The sequence below is a fragment of the Cucurbita pepo genome, chromosome LG02 (genome assembly GCF_002806865.2).
Source record: "Cucurbita pepo subsp. pepo cultivar mu-cu-16 chromosome LG02, ASM280686v2, whole genome shotgun sequence".
Taxonomy (NCBI): Eukaryota; Viridiplantae; Streptophyta; class Magnoliopsida; order Cucurbitales; family Cucurbitaceae; genus Cucurbita; species Cucurbita pepo.
In genome coordinates this window covers 3,761,345-3,780,788 of record NC_036639.1, presented here as the reverse complement: position 1 = coordinate 3,780,788, position 19,444 = coordinate 3,761,345, and the positions used below count along the sequence as shown (strand labels likewise).

The window sequence follows — 19,444 nt, the reverse complement described above, 5'->3', positions numbered from 1 at the left end:
TTAAAAACAAATAATCAATTCAAACTAATTTTATTTTATTTTTTAAAAAAATTATTAAATATAATTTTACACGTCATCATTGATTTCTTTATTTATTTATTTTTCTCTTTATGTCAACCTCACATATTTAAATTATTAATTCATGTATTTCTAAAGTTTTAAAATGGGTCCCACAACCTTGTTTTTGTTATATTTTACTGGTGAATTACGATATGATTTTTTAATAAATAGATTATTATAATTTCAAACTTTATGAATGCCTTTCATCAATTTTTAGAATGAAAAAGAAACATTTAATCATGAAGCTGCCCATAAAGACTACCTTTTGAGCTGCTTTAGCTTTTAATAGAAAAATATGCAAAAATAAATAAATAAACTACTCTAAACTTAATACTACAAAATTACCGATTAAAAATTCAGGGGATCGACTATTGTAACAGCTCAAACCCACCACTAGAATATATGGTCCGCTTTGACCCGTCATGTATTGTTGTCACATGATTTAAAGGGTCTAACCCTATTTCGATCTGATAGCAATTAACCTATATTTTTTAAAGTCAAAATAAATTATCATCCCATATTTTTATTAAAAAATAGCATAAAAATAGTGTCCTTATAAAATAAAGGGATTACATGCAAAACTTTGGCCACATTTAAGGGTAATTAAGTAATTTCCTCTTCCAATAATTTTTTTTATCATATGCTTTTTTGAACATTAATTTAAAGTAACAAAATAATAATAATAATAAGTTATTATTATGTTATTATTCATTATGAAGTGGAAGAAACTTTGGTGCAAATGATTCAATATATCATCACATTGATATTTTACCTAAGTTTTTATGATTAAGTTAATGACTTATAATAAATAAAACGAAACAAAATAATTAAAAAAATATTTATAACTTTATGATACTAATTAAGTTGGTTATTAAAATTATTAAATTAAATTTTGGTATTTTTTAATTATGAAAAATATTAATTACATATAAAAAAGTTGCAATTTCTGAAATGGGCTACTTTCAATGGGCCACTGCCGAAGATGGCCCATTGATTTAAGCCCATAAGAGGCTATAAGTGGGCCTAGTTTGGGCCTCATTGAGCCCAATTCAGCCTGTATAGTTGGATCATCAAAATACCGTACGGTTCAAACCGACCTGCGGTCTATATGAACCGGGGGAGCTTCATTCGACAAATATGGGACCTTCACTTTCTTCCATTTTCTTTCTAAATTTTTTTCCCCTTTGCTCGAATTGACTGAATGATCGATTCCAACGTTTTCGAGCCAATTTACGAATCTCAATCTGTAATTCTTCTGTTTGTTCGTTCAATCTGCTTCACGAAGGACTGAAATCTTGAACAATTCTCTAGCTGTGATCGCTTTTTCATGGCTAACGTATCGGTTGCTGCGGAATGGCAGCTCCTTCATAATCGGTACTACCGCAAGCCGGAGCTTTATCCTATGAGATGGAAGCATATTGACCTTGGCCGGAATAAGGTAGCCTGTGCTCCCTTTGGCGGTCCCATCGCCATTATTCGTGATGACTCGAAGATCGTTCAGCTCTACGCAGAATCCGCCCTCAGGAAGCTGCGAATCTTCAACTGTGCAGGTGTTCAGCTGGCAGAGACCGTTTGGCGGAACCCTGGGGGACGGTTGATTGGCATGTCGTGGACCGATGATCAAACTCTTGTCTGTGTGGTGCAGGATGGCACTGTTTACCGCTACAATATTCATGCCGAGCTTCTGGAACCGAATTTTTCGATGGGAAAGGAGTGTTTTGAGCAGAATGTAGTGGAATGTGTGTTTTGGGGCAATGGAGTTGTGTGCATAACCGAGGCCAACCAGATTTTTTGCATCTCGGATTTTAAGAATCCGAAATCGTGTAAGCTTTCGGACCCTGGAATTGAGGATTTGCCGCATTGTATGGCGGTAATCGAGCCTCAATACACCATGTCTGGGAATGTGGAGGTGTTGCTCGGAGTTGGGGAGTCGTGTGTGATAGCTGTTGAGGAGGATGGAGTGCAGCGCCTTGGCGAGGGCGTGCTAGATGGGCCGCTGCAGAGGATGGCCGTCTCTTTAGATGGAAAGTGGTTGGCGGCGTTTACCCACGACGGGAGGCTTTTGGTTTTGACTTCAGACTTGCAGAAAACAATTCTGGATCGTGAGTGTGAGGTTAGCTACGTGTTTTTGCAATTTGAGGTTGTTCTTACGAAATGGATAAAAGTTACATAAGATGCCAGTCCTAGTCTATTTTTTCTGGTCGTACTTGCATAACAACAACTGTTCACTTGAATGTAATGATTCAATGTTCGGGTTTAGATTTTTTTTTTTTTTTCCTTAAGAAGATCGTTTATTTGACATCAAGATGATTCGATGTTTCAAAGCATGGTGGACTAGAACAATTAGTTTATTCAGCCTACAAGCATCCATTCATTTGGCATTTTTCTGAAGTTCTCCCTTTATTCTTGCCTCTTATTCTTCATTTGTCATTTGTCATTTGTTTTTGTGAGATCCCACGTTGGTTGGAGAGGGGAATGAAGCATTCTTTTTAAGGGTGTGGAAACCTCTCCCTAACAGACGCGTTTTAAAACCTCGAGGGGAAGCCTAGAAGGGAAAGTCCAAAGAGGACAATATCTACTGGCGGTGGGCAGAATTGGACATCTATTATGTTTGATCATGTCTGTCTCTTGTTTTCTGGCTGCAGTCAGCTCTTCCTCCGGAGCAGTTAGCTTGGTGTGGAATGGACAGTGTACTTCTTTATTGGGATGATATGCTTTTGATGATGGGTCCAGATGGAGATCCTGTTCGTTACCTTTATGATGAACCGGTTGTTCTGATCCCCGAGTGTGATGGGGTGAGGATATTATCTAATACCAGTACGGAATTTCTTCAAAGAGTACCCGATTCCACCGTAACAATCTTCAGGATCGGAAGTACCTCTCCTGCAGCTCTTCTGTATGATGCATTGGATCATTTTGACAGACGTAGTGCGAAGGTGATGTTAATTTTCCTCTTTCTTGTGAAAAAAATGTAGTGTTAACTAAGCTATTTTTTTCTGTTTTAGATGGTGGAGACTGGCTTAAATTTATTCCATAACTATTGTCGTTTGGTAGTTTTACAATGAGGATAAAAAAGGTCCCTCCTCTAAAATCTATGGGGGAGAGTCTGCCGGGAGAATCGAACCAAAAAAGATAGTTTATGTTTGAGTGAATAGTTATTTTGTCATTTTCCATACTTTATAGCACTAGTAGTATGATGTCCCACATTGGTTAGGGAGGAGAACAAAACACCTTTTATAAGGGTGTGGAAACCTTCCCCTAGCAGACGCGTTTTAAAGCCTTGAGGGGAAACCCGAAAGGGAAAGCCCAAAGAGGAAAATATCTGCTAGCGGTGGATCTGGGTCGTTACAAGTAGTTGTAGTCTTATAAGCTCATTGAAATATTTTTTTCTATTTGTAATGTCTACAAGTGGTATCGGAGGATCTTTTAGAAGGAGGAGCCATTTGATTAGGAAACTATGAAGGAGGAGCTATTTGGTTCGCACTACAAAGGGACGGGGAATGGATTTAACAGACTTATGTTACGATTGGACATTGGCAGCGGGGAATAGATTTAACAAATCAGTGTTATTAATGGACATTGGCATTCTAAGCATACAATAAATAGATATAAATATAAATCATATTTTTCCAGTTTCATTCTCATTTACCAAACACAATCATCCTATTTCTAAGCTTCACATTCTCTTTCCCATTGCCATATACTATATGCCCTCCAAGAGAATTTTCGAGGATAGAGTTACATGAAAGAAAAACTCAGTGCCTGTTTCACAATTGGTCTCAACTATATTTTATTTTCGATATATATATTTTGTAATTTTACTTGGAAGAAATCTCGGTGCTGGTTTTGTAATGGTAAATTTATTTTAGTTTGCAAATTCATGTTCTTGATGATAATATTAGTGTACCCACAAAATACTGTGAAATATTTTCTGTGATTTGTTATTATTCTTTTTATTTAATTGTCAATATTATGTTGGCCAGGCAGATGAAAACTTAAGACTGATACGCCCATCATTACATGAGGCTGTTGAAGCATGCGTGGATGCTGCTGGCCATGAATTTGATATTTCTCGGCAGCAGACCCTGTTAAGAGCTTCCAGCTATGGCCAAGCCTTTTGCAGGTCAGTGATTCTAGTGTTACATTTTAACTACTTTTTTATGATGTTGCTTGTTCTTAGTTCTTTTCTTTTAAATGAGGAAAATTCCGGATGTACTTTCTCTTTTCTTTTGAATTTAAATAGGCACGTGCCTGCCATTTCTTACTTTTTATTTGGTCATAAGATAGTTAAGTGGTAGCTTGTTTAGAATTAAGTATGATGATCCTTCCAAACGAGCACAAATTTAGCTTATTTAACCTTTTTACGTTTGGAATTTGTTGGCAATATGTCATGTGGTTTGAACAATGAGTGCTTCTCTAAGTTTTTTGTTATTATTCTTTACCTCTTTGATTCATGCCCACTGATTACTCCTTTGGGCAGGTTTTGGGAGGATTCCTTATCCTTAACCTCTTACATATTTCACCCTTTTGTGAAATTTGTTTCGTTTAAAAAATATAAAGTTCTTTTTAGTGTTATCTCTGATTTTGCTCTCCATAATGATATCCAGTTGGCTTTGGCAGCAATTTTAATCGCGAACGAATACAAGAGATGTGCAGACTATTGCGAGTTTTAAATGCTGTACGCAACCCAGAGATTGGCATCCCTCTCAGTATACAACAGTTTAAGGTCCTCAATGATTTCTGATAAGAGTTTTCAGTTTCTTGAACTATAATGGATCTTCATACTAAATAAATGTGTTCCTTTCAGCTTCTTACAGCACCTGTTCTGATTGCTCGTTTAATCAATGCCCACCAACACTTGCTTGCATTACGGATTTCTGAGTACCTTGGAATGAGTCAGGTGAATAGAATCCTATAATTCGTGGATCAAACATATGGTGATTTTTCTTGTTGCTTGTGTTTTTATACGACACCCCCCCCCCCCCCCCCCCCCCCCCCCCCCCCCCCCCCCCCCCCCCCCCCCCCCCCCCCCCCCCCCCCCCCCCCCCCCCCCCCCCCCCCCCCCCCCCCCCCCCCCCCCCCCCCCCCCCCCCCCCCCCCCCCCCCCCCCCCCCCCCCCCCCCCCCCCCCCCCCCCCCCCCCCCCCCCCCCCCCCCCCCCCCCCCCCCCCCCCCCCCCCCCCCCCCNCACACACACACACACACACACGCACACAGCTGTGAAAACTTTGAAATTTACATGGAAATTATGTTGTAGAATGACTCATGATAAAATGAATTGTTTCCTTGGTTCTTGCAATGATAATAAATTGAAAATAAAGATAATATTATTACCCGAATAATTTTCATTTAAGAAGCAGAGTACTTTTACTTAAGAGACAGTGAGGAATAAGCATTAAAATTTTCATTTTTCAAATGTCTATTAAGAAGAATCATCAAATGAAGAATTGAATTTACATTTGAGCATAAGATCGGAAGCTACTTCCTGCTCATGGTTAACCCCGCTTTTGTGGTTGAAGGTGCTTTGAGATTCTGACTTTTAAGCAACTTTTGCCTATCGATAAAAGATAAAATAAGTCTAAATTAGAAGAAATGAGGCCGATAAAGAAGAAAATAAATGTGTACTTCGGGAACTTGCAATTTTAGGAAGTGTAAGATACATCCTAATAAGATTTTGAAGTTGTTACAGCTGCAAAAAAAAGAAATTTCATTGCTCCATTTGATATCATGTCTCCCTCATTGACCCAATTCAACGAAAATCCAAGCACTGAGTACTTAGAATATGTCTACCATTTATCGGCTTGTTGCTTATTCTCTCAACAAGATAAATATATTTTGTATCTGTTATACAGGAGGTGGTGATAATGCACTGGGCATGTTCAAAGATAACAGCTTCATTAAATATTCCTGATGTCACCCTTCTTGAAGTTCTACTTGATAAGGTTTTATATTTTTCATACATCAAGTATTGAGATTCTGTTCCTTTAGTATCATGCAATGGCGTCTGAAATGAACTCTTGGGAAATTCAGCTGAAGTTGTGTAAAGGCATATCATATGCTGCCGTTGCTGGTCATGCTGATAAAATTGGTCGCAGGAAATTAGCTGCCATGCTTGTTGATCATGAACCGCGGTCCTCCAAACAGGTCTTTTTTTCTTTACATGTCATTTCTTCTTCTTGGATTCTGTTATTTTTGGGCATAAAAACATATAAATTAAGAGAAGATCTACGAGTATCCTGTAGTATACGAGTTGTCTTTTTGTTTTTCCATCAGTATATCTCCAGATTTTTTATTAAGCAAAAAAAAAAAAAACATACNGCCATACAACATTAAACCGAAAAAGGCCCAGGAGATTGCAAAAGCTCTCCAATTTGCTTCTTTTTCTTTCTATAATTGCATTTTTGTAGCAAAGGTAATAAGTAGAAATACTTTTTAGTAAAAATACCAGTTCAAAACATAGAAAATCTCAGCTGCTTTCAATCCTATGTGTTCGTTTCCTTTCTCCTTTTTTCTTTTAAAAATGTCTTCTTTTCCTCTCATTTCATTTCCTTTATCATTATTTTTTCTTTTAAATTATTTTCCTCTCTTTCTGCAAATTCCACAAGGCTGTTGGGATTGCAAATGTTCACGTGTTCCTCGCTCTTCTTATGAACTTTGGGCCAAAAGGAAGCTGGAAAGAAAATCCCTTAGTTTCACAGGGACAATACCCATCCAAGGTTGGGCTGTTCAAATATCCCAATGCCCTGGAAAGCTGAATAGCAGAACCCAAACCACCCAAAATGTACTCTCCTCTCTTCTCTCTCACACACACAAACTCGGGCTGATGCATGCTAAGCATCAGAACCTCCATGGATGCATCAACGTTTTCTCTAAAATGCAGCAGTTAATAGAAGTAATTGGTGGTTCCATCAAAATCTTGTTGTAGTTTTACCATGTCTAGGTCTGCTGTTTCAGAAATGAGAGTGCTTACTTTGGCAAACAAAGCTTGTTTGGTTGGACAGTGCAGAAGAACTCTCTTGGTGTTTTGAAGTATGAACCTAAAGAGAGGTCAGATGTGTCAAAATGCACCAAATTCCTGAACTCCTCCAATAACCTTCTTCTACTCAGAGTCCCAGAAAGCCTCACTACTGGGATTTACCCACAAAGGAGGGTCCAAAATATCCTTATGGCCATTTACTAACCAAATGTGATAGAGCTTCTTCATTCAATTTTTGATCTTTTGCAAATCGGTAATGGAATTTCATGATGTCAGCTTTTGGATAGAGTACAGCGTTGCCTGGGAATATTTTTGACTTCCTATCTCCGATTTTTGTGGTACATCCTTTCAAAGGAGATGCAAATGCTCTTTGGATGGCCTTCAACCGTTCCTTCTTTTGGTCTCTTTGGCATGAAAGGAATGAGTGGTACTTCAACGACAATTCTTGGTCTTTTGAGGGGTTATTTGATTTAGTTCTTTCAATACTTTATTTTGGTGTAAAAGTTCACACCCCTTTAGAGATTAGTCTTACTGCCTTATTAAACATATGCATTTCTTTCTTGTTACTCACTTTTGTGGGCTATTCATTTCATTTATCAAGGAAATCTCTCCGTTTCTCTTCCAAAAAAAAAAAAAGAAAAAAACTTCACTTCGGTGTATTCAATACTGGCAATGTAATTTTTGAACATGCATTTTCAAACTACGAGACTGTTTCAATCAGGTAGAGAATTTTCAAACGGACATGATTTTTTTCTTTTGTTGTTGATGCTATCATATCCTTTCAATGTATGTCGATACATTTTTGTTATACTATGGAAGTGGAACTGTAGATGAAAGAGAAATAAATCATTATTATGAAAATATTTATCATGAACTCGTTTCCTTTTTTTCACTTTGTCCATTTAGGTACCTCTCTTGTTAAGCATAGGAGAAGAAGACACTGCATTAATCAAAGCAACTGAAAGTGGTGATACTGATCTTGTTTATCTTGTTCTCTTCCATATCTGGCAAAAGGTAATTCTTCAATAATATCTAATATATGTATGATTTCTTATCACACGTCTGCATATTTTATGAGTCTAAGATATGCATAAATAAGATCTAAGTGGTATTTACAACTTTTAAATAGCATGCATGTTCTTAACGAAAGCTTGTTTTTTTCCATAAAAAGAGAACTTTTGAATAGAATGCATAATTGGCTTTTATGCAGAAGCAACCACTGGAATTCTTTGGAATGATACAAGCCAGAATTCAGGCACGGGATTTATTTGTTACTTATGCCCGGTATGTATGAACATTTCTATTCCTCCAGTAATAGATTTGATGCCAAAAGCTTAATACTTTATTTTAAGATTGCAGATTCTTCAATTATTACTTTGAGATTAATTTTGCCTCTATTTAATCTATATGAGTGAGATTTTCTTTGTTTTTATTCAGTCTTTTAACTTGAGGATTTCTCGTCCTCCACTGTATTTGTCTATATTTTCATTTGATGTAAACTGTCTTCCATTAAAATCCATGAGATAAAATAAGAAGTCGATGGAACCAACTCTTGTAAATTGTTGACGAATTAAAAGCTTATGTAGGCTGCAATGGAGATATCATTTTTCTTCTTTGTATGCTTACACTAATGTGTTGGAGAGCTGTTTGGTTTCCATTTATCGTAATTCTTTGGGGTTACATAAAAAATTTGTCAGGTTCCACTGTATCGGAAGGAAAATAAACTGAATATAATATTTTCAGACTGCTCGCAGAGCTCGTAGTTGCAGATAATAAAAAATAGCATGGATGCAGATGTTCATTATGACACTACAAATATCATACTCTTGATCTACCAAACTTCTAGTGTTTATTTAGTGGTTTGCTGGTTATTAATTGTATGGCTTAATGGAAGCATAGACTCATGACATCGTCTCATGTTTGGTTCTTGAGCTCATCTCTTGTTTTAAAATGCACTTGTACTTAGACATGACCTTTTTATTTGCTTGACTGATTATGTTATCTCCTTCAGGTGCTATAAGCATGAATTTCTGAAGGACTTTTTCCTATCAACTGGACAACTTCATGTACGTCTTTATGTTCAATATTGGTCGCATCTTTATTTTTTTCAATTTATATGTTGAAACGTATCTCACGAGTTCGTACTTCTTTTTTATATGGATTAGAGAAACGGTAGGTCTGTTATGTGGAGTATATCTTTTATTTGGAATGATAAGTTTCTTCGTTTCTTCGGAGGAAAAGAAATTACACCAAAATGGTCTTTTTGGATCTGATCGGCCATGTTGATACCCCCGTGTCTGAGACTGAGGACCAAATAGAAAACCTTAAATCTTTGAATATTGGCGCTTTCACATAGTCAAAAGCTCAAAAGTGTATTTAGAATTTCATCCTTGTCCTGAGTTCCGAGATGAATAAAAGGGTAATAGGTGGAAAATCCCGAGTCTCTTAAGAACTCAAATTCTCCTATCCTCTTTGTGGCTAGGACATCATTTTTTCTTTCTTTAAACCACGCAAGACGCACCTTCGATGAGATAAGACAGTTAAAGATGAACCACAATTTTTTATTGGCATTAATCTTTCTGTGATGACACTTCAAGGGCCATTCTCCTATACCCTTTCTAATACAGTTTATTTATTTTTATAGGAGGTTGCTTTTCTTCTCTGGAAAGAGTCGTGGGTGCTAGGGAAAAATCCAATGGCTAGCAAGGGATCTCCACTCCATAGTCCACGCATTAAACTCATTGAAAAGGTCCAGAGTCTTTTTGCAGAGACCAAGGAACATGTTTTCGAGTCAAAAGCTGCTGAAGAGCATGCAAAATTGTTGAAGTTAGTATAAGCTTGGTTACTTTGTGTTTGTGAATATAAAAAGACATAACACCACTAAATCATTCTCTGATCTCGTCTGCAGAATACAACATGATCTAGAGGTAAGTACGAAGCAGGCCATTTTTGTTGATTCAAGTATTAATGATACAATTCGAACATGTATTGTGTTGGGAAATCATCGAGCTGCTCTAAAAGTTAAAACAGAATTCAAGGTATGTGAACTTCAATTTGCTATTTCCCTCCGTGTATGGTATTGTAGGATAATTACTTTGTTCATGTGTTCCTATTCATATCTCCCAGCTGTTTTTTTCATGTTGTGCCTCAGGTTTCTGAGAAAAGATGGTATTGGCTTAAAGTTTTTGCTTTGGCTACCACAAGAGATTGGGTCGCATTGGAAACGTTCTCGAAGGAGAAAAGACCGCCAATCGGTAAATGTCCGATTATTAGAGTAGCAAATTACTTTCTCCTATTAGATTGACATCTATTTACATGCTTACTTATTCTGCCTTGAAATGAGATGCAAACCGTTCCTGAGATTCATTGAATATCTTTTATCTTAACGAATATCTTTTTGGAAAGCACTTACGCACAAAGGTGCTTCCATGAACAAGAGTGAGGAATTACTTATGGGTTCTTCACCAACTCACTCTCATTTCAATCATGCTCGTTAGGTTGTAGCTACTTGTATTTTAACAGTCGGTACATGATTTCATGTGTAAACTTGTGATTAGGCTTGTAACTCTTTCCGTTCATGTTTTATAAAAGAAAAACAAAAATTACTTGCGACTTTTTTAATATATTTCAGTGCTTCAACCTTAATTAGAATTGTAATATTCAGTTAGGCTCTTTATCATTAATATCTCTTTCGTTTTTTTCTTTTATTAACAGGTTACAAGCCATTTGTTGAGGCTTGCATTGAAGCAGATGAAAAGGCTGAAGCACTGAAATATATTCCAAAACTTGCAGATCCACGAGAAAGGGCAGAGGTAATATAACATTCTAACCCATGCATACTATAGCTTCAATTTTTTGCTTGTATTGCTGGCTGGTAGTTTCATAAATGGGAATTTACGATCTTACCAAAGATGAAAAGTTTAGCATTCAAATCATGAAATTTCCAAATTGTGGCACTTAAAAAACCAGATTTATCTCTATTGAATCAAGTTTATTCAACATAATCACTGGTCGAGCAGCTATCTAGCAACATGTGCAGATTGTGAAAGTGTGATATTTATTTTCTTTACAGGCTTATGCTCGGATTGGCATGGCCAAGGAAGCAGCCGACGCTGCTTCACAAGCGAAGGATGGAGAATTACTAGGTCGATTAAAATTAACCTTTGCACAAAATTCAGCAGCGTCATCAATTTTCGATACTCTTCGAGATCGGTTGTCCTTCCCAGGAGTGTCATAGTCTTTTCAGTCCCACGTTTCTTTGCTCTATTATCTTATTCGGTTTCCCTCCTAAGCTTCTGCTGGTGTTTTTTGTGAAATATTTAGCTATGATTGGTGCATACCCATATGTTGAAATATGTCACTGATTTGGACTGTTGTATTCGTTAATTATTTCTGACCCTTGTAACTTTGGCTTTTCCTTCCTCTCTAAACCATGTTCTTTGTCGTCTGTTTGTATAATTACCCCAAGCAACTAACAGTTCAGGGAGACGTGTTCCTATGTTACCTAATTGCCATCAAAATATTCTGTTTTGTTGATATACTGAAATGTGATGGAAAATTACCACAAAAAAAAGAGAAAAAAAAAAGAATCCTAGGATGGTTGAATCTCATGTACATGGTCCGGGTTGGGTGAGTTGGGTTGAGAGATTTTTTTTGACACAATCTAAAAGTTTGGGTTGGTTGAATTGGTAACCCAACCCAAAGATTTTCACAACCCAATCCGGGAGGTTGGGTTTGGGTTGGATGGGTTGGATTGTCGAGTTGTCAAAAATAAAAAAATAAATGAGTTTTATTCACTATTTATAATTATTTGAATATAATCTTAGATAAAATATATTAAAAGTTCATACACAAACCCAAATTGACCTGTAATTATTCACATAAAAAAATAATATAAAAGAAATTAAACAAAATAAGCCAACCTATTAATACTTAATATAATTTATATAATTTTATTTGGCTCGGGTCAACCCAAAGGTTTTATCTACAAACCCGAAACCAAACCGATTCAGTTCGGGTTCAGAAAAATGAACCCAACCCAACCCTTATAGTTCGGGATGGGTTGGTTCGGGTTGAATGTACACCCCTAAAATCTTATGTTTCCAGAGTTTGTAAAGCTACCTCGATAGTCGGAGATGTTTATTTAATTGGTGGGGTCGAACAATAAATCTTCGTTTAGATGAAGAATGGGGAGTGGAGAAATATTTCTCTCCATTAAGAACCTAAATTTAATATTTTAGAAATGATGCAACGTTATATTATATTTTTTCTTCTCAAATAGTATTTGTTTTATCGAAGATGTTTTGCATTTTTAATAAAAGATGTTTTACATATATGATCATATATGATAAAATCAGGCCTGCAAGAATTATACAGACATGAAAAGAAGGTATTCCAAGCATAGCAGCTGTGTTGCAGACCAAAGAACTTACTCCACCTTTGGGGTTGCATAGATTGAATCTTCATATTTACCACTCCACCTGCAATTTCATGCCCAACAAAAGCTTATTACTTCATCATTTTCCAAACCCGACATGATATTCTTAATCTTCAAACGGTGTACCTACCTATGCGTGTCGTTTATGGGTACTTGGAGTTCCAAATCTTCCCCGAAAGGCTCGAATACTTCATCGACCTTGTCGCTGTTGACCTTCTCAAGAGTTGGCGGATCCCACTGTATACAGTTCAATAATTTTTAGATAAAAAGACAAGCCTTCCTCCTTACAGATACACACGAGAACACGAACACGAACACGGGCATGAAAACAAAGATAGAATAGAGAGGGAAAACCTTAGGAGCATTGTCTTTGTCAATAGTGAGAGCTCTAATACCCTATGGTCATTAGGAAAATGGTTAGTTCAGAAGTGGCCATTTTTTTATTCTCTTAGCTATCAATAACCAATAATTACCTCATAAACATCTCCAGAGATGAGGGTGCGTAAGATATTCATTGTCACCCTGAATTCTTTCTTCAAACATTCTTGAAGTGTTTGCGTTCGAATTTCACGTATCTGCAAATCAAGACACGAGGTCAAAACTACTACTTCTGCGAAAAAAAGGATTAAATAAGAACTTCCCATCTGGTAAAAACCAGTAGTTGAAGCCTTAAGATTCCAAAAATTACCCAATTGATAATAGTAATATTGTGCAAAAAAGAACTTCCAACTTCTAGCAAAGCATTATAAATCTGTTCTGGAAATGAATATTTTCATTTCCTTTAAACTTAACGCGATAAGGAATGGAACAAGGTTACCAATCACAAGTGAAATATTTGTATTTGTGTAACGGCCCAAGCACACAGCTAGCAGATATCGTGTTCTTTGGGTTTTCTCTTTTGGGCTTCCCCTCAAAGTTTTTAAAACACGTCTGGTAGGGAGAGATTTCCACACTCTTATAAAGGGTGTTTAGTTCTCCTCCCCAACCGATGTGGGATCTCACAATTTAGTACTACTTATGAAGTTGAATTTTGTACCGATTTTAGAGTTATTTTCAGTCCAGTAGGGGATGATCTCTTTAGTCCCTTCAGAACAGGAACTATCCAGTCATTTCCTTCTGCACTTGCCTCAGCTTCCTGAAAAAACATTGTCCAAAAGTTCATGAGGCCCAGCTGCTAAGAGAGAGAGAGGGAGAAAGAAAGAGGGAGAAAGACTTACAAAAGAGTTTATAATCTCTGCGACAGTTTCCTTCGAAAAGCATTTATCAATTACAGATTGCCTGGAACATTCCAAACATTTAACTTTAGCTGTCGGATTCATTATGAACTCGTAGCGAGAGAGAAAGAGAGATATTATATGAACAGGAAACTATTTCTCTATTCCATTCATAACCTTTTCAAGACACTACATTCATCCAGCTGAAATTCTGAAGAAAATTCTTCAATTGCAGATCTGACTGAATTCTCATCATAGGAGTTTAAGCTAATCAAACGCTTCTCTAGTTCGCCCAATTTCTGCATTACATGGATATAGGATCAAATAAGAACAGATAACAATGCAGCAAAACTGAAGTATGGTAAATAAAGGGTTCATACTAAATGCATTTCATATCAGTCGGTAAAAGGGGGTCATGCTTACCTTTGGCTTACAATATATTTACATTCTTCAATTTCTTTGTAATCAAAACCCATAAAATTACTAAGCTCAAGTATCAAACTATCGGGAAGTATTCCCAAGACGATAACTGCTTTAAAGGTCAGAAAGTTGATTAGTCGTGGTGCTGTGGTGTTCCTGGCTAGTGCTGTAGAAGTGAGATGAGTTGATACAGATGTATCAGTTATACCTGTGGTGAATGAGTTCTTAGATGTCTTCCTTGATGAATTACGTGGGTTGCTACCATAGCAGGAAGTCAACTTTGGCATTGAACTGGAACTAGGAACGACATCTATTTCTAAAGCTCCTAATAGGATGGTCCCAGAAGAATTGAAAGAATTGAATCTGCAACTACAAGAATTGTTGAACCAGGGGTTCATATGACCCATTGTGTCACTGTGAGGAGCTCTAGTGTTGTTTGTAAAGAAGAAAAATGGTACAAGAGTTGTTGAACCAGGGGTTCATATGACCTATTGTGTCACTGTGGGGAGCTCCAGTGTTGTTTCTGTTGTTTGTGAAGAAGAAAAACAGTACATTACGTTTCTGTATTGATTATAGAGAGTTGAATAAGGTGACAATTAAAAATAAGTATATGTTGCCACGAATTGATGACTTGTTTGATCAGCTTCAAGGGGCAGCAGTATTTTCGAAGATTGATCTTCGTTCTGGTTATCATCAGATAAGAGTCAAAGAAGAGGACATACCGAAGACAGCTTTCCGTACTCGTTATGGGCACTATGAGTTTGTCGTGCTGTTCTTTGGTCTGACTAACGTCCCTGCTGTGTTTATGGAGCTGATGAATCGAGTATTCCAGGAATTCCTGGATTCTTTTGTGATTGTGTTCATTGTTGATATCTTGGTTTATTCCAAGACAGATGTTGAGCATGCATGTGAGGAAAGTCCTATTGATACTACGTGAACAAAAACTATATGTCAAATTCTCGAAATGTGAGTTCTAGCTGTTCAGAAGATGGTATTCCTTGGCCATGTGGTATCCAAGGATGACATAGTTGTTCATCCAGCAAAGGTGGAGGCAGTTATAAGTTATAGGTTGGGCTCGACCAACTACCGTTACTGAGGTGAGAAGTTTCCTGGGTTTAGGAGGATATTACATACAATTTATTAAAGACGGCGAAAATTGCAGCACCTTTGACTCAGTTAACTAGAAAAGGAAAGACACTTGAGTGGAGTCGAGCTTGTGAAAGGAATTTTCAGGAACTCAAGGAAAGACTGGCATCACCCGTGTTTACTGTACTTGGCGGTACTGGGAATCTGGTACTTTATAGTGATGCCTCTAAGAATGGGTTGGGTTGCGTACTTATGCAGAACGGGAGAGTTATTGCTGTTATGCAGAACGGGAGAGTTATTGACTAAGTTATAAATAAGCAGACTCCATAGAGAGAGAATACAGAGAATATAGAAAATATATTAAATATATTTTCAAATCTCTTACCAAGGATATATATATATATACATGGTTCAGTTGACTGTATATAGTTTTACCAAATATAACCATCTACTATATATAGATAATTTTTTACTATACATAGCTATTTATGATAATTTATATTTACCGTAGCTTTACTATTTACCATATATAGTTTTACTATGTATGACCATTGACTAAGTTATAAATAAGCAGACTCCATAACCTAACCATTCTCCCGCTTCGAGACTGATCCAGTCAACCAAGAATTTCATTCTCAAACGACCATCAGCATCTTCACTGCACCATACCAATTGAGGCTTTGCACAACCTCAATATTCCAACATCAACATATTTTGTCTAACATGTTTGCTAGATTCTTTGCACCCTCTATCCACTCCAAACACATCACCATCTTCCACTAACCTGCGAGTGAAATGGTATCGCCTTCTGTGTTTTGTCTTTGTATGATAGACCGAGTTCCTCACTAACTGTATGGCACTCTAACCATCTTTATAAAGAATCTTTTTGTGCTGCTTCTTGCCCAATTCTTCTAGATAGTCAGTCATCAATATCATCTCCTCTTCAGCTTCAGCCATTGTCATGTACTCAGCTTCAGTACAATGCACTTTTGAAGCCTAGACATCCCATCATCCATGGCTTGCTCCTACTTGGTTGAATCCTCCAACTGTAGCATCAAAGGACTCTAGTTCCCTTTCACCAGAGTCAACAACAAATAGTGTAATGAAGGTACATACATATCTAGTACTTTGATAGTACTGGATGATCTTCTCAACACCGGTTCAAGTGTCACTTGCTCCACCACTGGTTCCTCTACAACAATCTTAGGAGTTTCTTGAGTATCTGTTACAACATCACTAGGTGATTTTTTCTGCATCTCAATCTCAACTCCACTTGCTTCGTTGTCTTGGAACCTTGCTCCACCTCTAGTTTCTCAACAATAGTCTCAGGAGTTTCTTGAGTATCTACTAACATCACGAGGTAAATTTTTCTACAACTCAACCTCAACCTATAACCTAGGCTCTAAAACCAACTTGTAACACCTGCTCATCGACAGCTCGATTCACAGGAGTTACCACTAACATCGACAGCTCGAACAAAGTAACAGAACTCCGTGGACATCGGTGTTTGGAGAGAGGAACAAGTGCCAACGAGGATGCTAGGCCCTGAAGGGGGTGGATTGTGAGATCCCACGTCGGTTGGGGAGGAGAACAAAACACCCTTTATAAGGGTTTGAAAACCTCTCTCTAGCAACTCGTTTTAAAAACGTTGAAGGAAAGCCCAAAGAGAACAATATCTTCTAGCGATGGGCCCGCTTGGGCTATTACAGAGGTAATATACTTAAACATTAACACATATATATAAAGAGAGATGGCTAAACTTACCTCTAAAGGAACAAAATGTGTTGCAAGCCCAGCTGCAACCAGTTCCTTGCCGTTCAACCTGGACCCAGTTAACCCCAAGTATTCTCCTGCAAATGTCCACATCGTTATTCAATCAGTCAACTTAGGAAAAAGATGTCAAAATTTTCAGTTTAGTTAAAATCAAGAGATATTTCGATGTTGATGAACTTTCAACCAAAGAAAAAGAGCATGAACTCTTAAAGAAAATGTTTAGACTAAATTATGTGAACCTCTTAAACTATTATGTCCAGAAATGCAACTCAAAAGAGTTCATTTTCAATTTTTTCTTACCCAAATGTCCAGGAAGATGAGAAAGCATATAAGAGAAACCACAATCAGTGTGAAACCCAATACTTGCTTCTGGAGTGGCAAAAACCTGTATCAAAGAATCCTTGAAACTCATCTCTTCGGAATTACTAAGGAAACTGAAATCAAACAACGTCTAAAATAGACAAAAAAAAAAACCCACAGTTTTCTCTGTGACAACTGAAAATTTCATTGGCACCATGAATGATGCACCTCCCCCCATTGAAATTCCATGAACAAGTGCAACCTGCGATTGATATGAGCAGAAAAGCCAAAGAACTCAACTTAACCAAACTTTTTAAGGGGAAAAATATGTCTTAATAGACATGTTTCTCAACGATTCTTGTATAATAGGTTCAGAAAAATCATTACGTGGATTTTCTTATAGGTGTGGATGTGATAGCAGAGCCAATACATTCGGTAGACAACTTCAAGGCATGAATCCCCTGTCAAGCACGATGCATAAGAAATCTAAATCTAACGTAGTGATCATTGAAATTTAAGCATCGAAATCGTTGTTCTCATTCCCATCCCACAAATTCTAAAGAGCTATTTTGTGAGATCCAACGTCGATTGGAGTGGGGAACGAAACATTCTCTATAAGTATGAGGAAATCTCTCCCTAGCATACGCGTTTTAAGAGAGAAAGCTCAAAAGGTAAAGCTATCTGCTAACGGTGGCATATTTTCATCGTGTTTCGAAAGGAAACGAGCACCTACTTGTATTCCTGCCATCATAGAACATCTTTAAGTCTCCACCAGCAGAAAAGGCTCGACCAGCTCCCTGTTTAAGACACATGAAGATGAATTCATAAAAGAAAACTTATGATTCTTATTTGTTTGGATTGTCCTATCAAGCCCGTAGTTTGAATAAGGTAAGGGCCTAAATTTGATTGAAGCATGGAGGATAGAACTGACCTTAAAAACTACAAGTTTTGCTTGATCGTCATTTTCCCATTTTTCTAAGTATTCAGCCAGAAGAGAAACCTACACGCAAACACAATCAGAGAGAAGCGAAAAATGCTAGAACATCACAATTTTTGAAGATAAATTTACGCACCACTTTGGATGAGATGACATTCAATTGTCTTGGCCGATTCAATGTGATCAACCTAACATGCCCAGATTCTTCTCCTAGAACAACCTGAAGGTTGATTTCGCGCATGCATTTAGTGAATGAAAGAGTGATAAACTTCCACAAATTTACGAGCAAGCAAGTAAAATGATTAAAAACAAATAATAAAGTGTCGCAATCCAGAAAGTCACAGATGCAGTCAAGAACTACCTCCTCGTTTGGGTTAACAACTTGCTGCGCCATTCTGAACTCGAAATTCTGGATTGAAGTTAGCGAAATGAGCAATCAAAAACGGCGGCAGGCGATCGGAAGAAACTGAACAAACAAAGGCAAATGGATCGAAAGAAACATAGTGAAATTGCAGAAATGGTGCTTAAAAATGGTGGAGACTGGTAGGCCGGCATTTCCGCTCTCACCTACCACCAGGCAGTAAAATCCCACCAACCACGACTCAAATTCTAGTGGTAAGGTCATCATATTAGGGAGGCTGCTCTATTGCAATTTACAACAGGAGTCTTTGACCATTTGTCGACCACCTACTCGTTTTGTTTTCATTGTTGAAAATTGCCGGTGTCAAAATATCTCGAAACAAATAATTAAACCATAACAACAAGTAGGGGAGTGAGAGCAATAGAGAAACATTATCCATTTAGGCTAGAGAGAAACATTAACCATTTATGCTTTATTAATTCGAGTCAGTAGAGTGCTTTCGAACCAGAGTAACCTTAACCCATTTATGTCTTTTTTGAACGAACCTTAACCATTTGTCTCTTTTGAACCACCTTAACCATTTATCTCTTTTGAAAATCATTTGTCTATTTCGAACAAAAGAACCTTAACCATTTATATCTCATCATTGGTCTAGTTCGAACAAAAGAACCTTAACCATTTATATCTCATTGGAACGAACAAATGAACCTTAACCATCTATGTGAGGACGTACAAATGAACCTTAACCATCTATGTGAGAAATTTGTAACCTTCATAATTAATGACCATCTATGTGAGGAATTTGTAACCTTCATAATTAATGGATACAGTACAACCCATTTTCTAAACTTCTCCAAGTAACCGCTAACAAATCTTACTTA

The 19,444-nt window shown here is 37.2% G+C and overlaps 2 protein-coding genes across 2 annotated transcripts; one reads left to right on the top strand and one right to left on the bottom strand.

Moving 5' to 3' along the window:
• Positions 1-1,215: 1,215 nt before the first annotated feature.
• On the top strand, positions 1,216-11,573 carry LOC111788815 (protein VACUOLELESS1). The gene is made up of 15 exons (XM_023669345.1): positions 1,216-2,173; positions 2,706-2,996; positions 4,044-4,183; positions 4,681-4,786; positions 4,868-4,960; positions 5,912-6,001; positions 6,090-6,203; positions 7,942-8,049; positions 8,246-8,319; positions 9,047-9,101; positions 9,680-9,861; positions 9,944-10,073; positions 10,187-10,289; positions 10,750-10,847; positions 11,108-11,573. Exons 1-15 carry the CDS (start codon positions 1,388-1,390, stop codon positions 11,270-11,272), a joined length of 2,535 nt encoding a protein of 844 aa, XP_023525113.1. The 5' UTR covers positions 1,216-1,387; the 3' UTR covers positions 11,273-11,573.
• A 710-nt stretch (positions 11,574-12,283) lies between these two features.
• LOC111789360 (3-hydroxyisobutyryl-CoA hydrolase-like protein 5) lies at positions 12,284-18,820 on the bottom strand. Its single transcript, XM_023670110.1, has 15 exons — positions 18,564-18,820; positions 18,339-18,422; positions 18,197-18,265; positions 17,999-18,062; positions 17,653-17,726; positions 17,444-17,527; positions 17,266-17,350; positions 16,957-17,042; positions 13,864-13,985; positions 13,690-13,750; positions 13,509-13,607; positions 12,946-13,047; positions 12,827-12,868; positions 12,603-12,709; positions 12,284-12,515 (listed from the first exon to the last, which is right to left on the bottom strand). Exons 1-15 carry the CDS (start codon positions 18,594-18,596, stop codon positions 12,464-12,466), a joined length of 1,164 nt encoding a protein of 387 aa, XP_023525878.1. The 5' UTR covers positions 18,597-18,820; the 3' UTR covers positions 12,284-12,463.
• Between the last annotated feature and the right edge of the window lie 624 nt (positions 18,821-19,444).

Excerpts from the sequence above, each read along its gene's own strand:
- LOC111788815 (XM_023669345.1), top strand. The coding sequence starts at position 1,388 with ATGGCTAACGTATCGGTTGCTGCGGAATGGCAGCTCCTTCATAATCGG. Across the intron at positions 4,787-4,867 it reads TCAGTATACAACAGTTTAAG|CTTCTTACAGCACCTGTTCT; the intron begins GTCCTCAATGAT and ends TGTTCCTTTCAG. Across the intron at positions 8,320-9,046 it reads TTATTTGTTACTTATGCCCG|GTGCTATAAGCATGAATTTC; the intron begins GTATGTATGAAC and ends TATCTCCTTCAG.
- LOC111789360 (XM_023670110.1), bottom strand. The coding sequence starts at position 18,596 with ATGGCGCAGCAAGTTGTTAACCCAAACGAGGAG. Across the intron at positions 18,063-18,196 it reads CAAAACTTGTAGTTTTTAAG|GGAGCTGGTCGAGCCTTTTC; the intron begins GTCAGTTCTATC and ends TGTCTTAAACAG. Across the intron at positions 12,869-12,945 it reads TCTCTGGAGATGTTTATGAG|GGTATTAGAGCTCTCACTAT; the intron begins GTAATTATTGGT and ends TAATGACCATAG.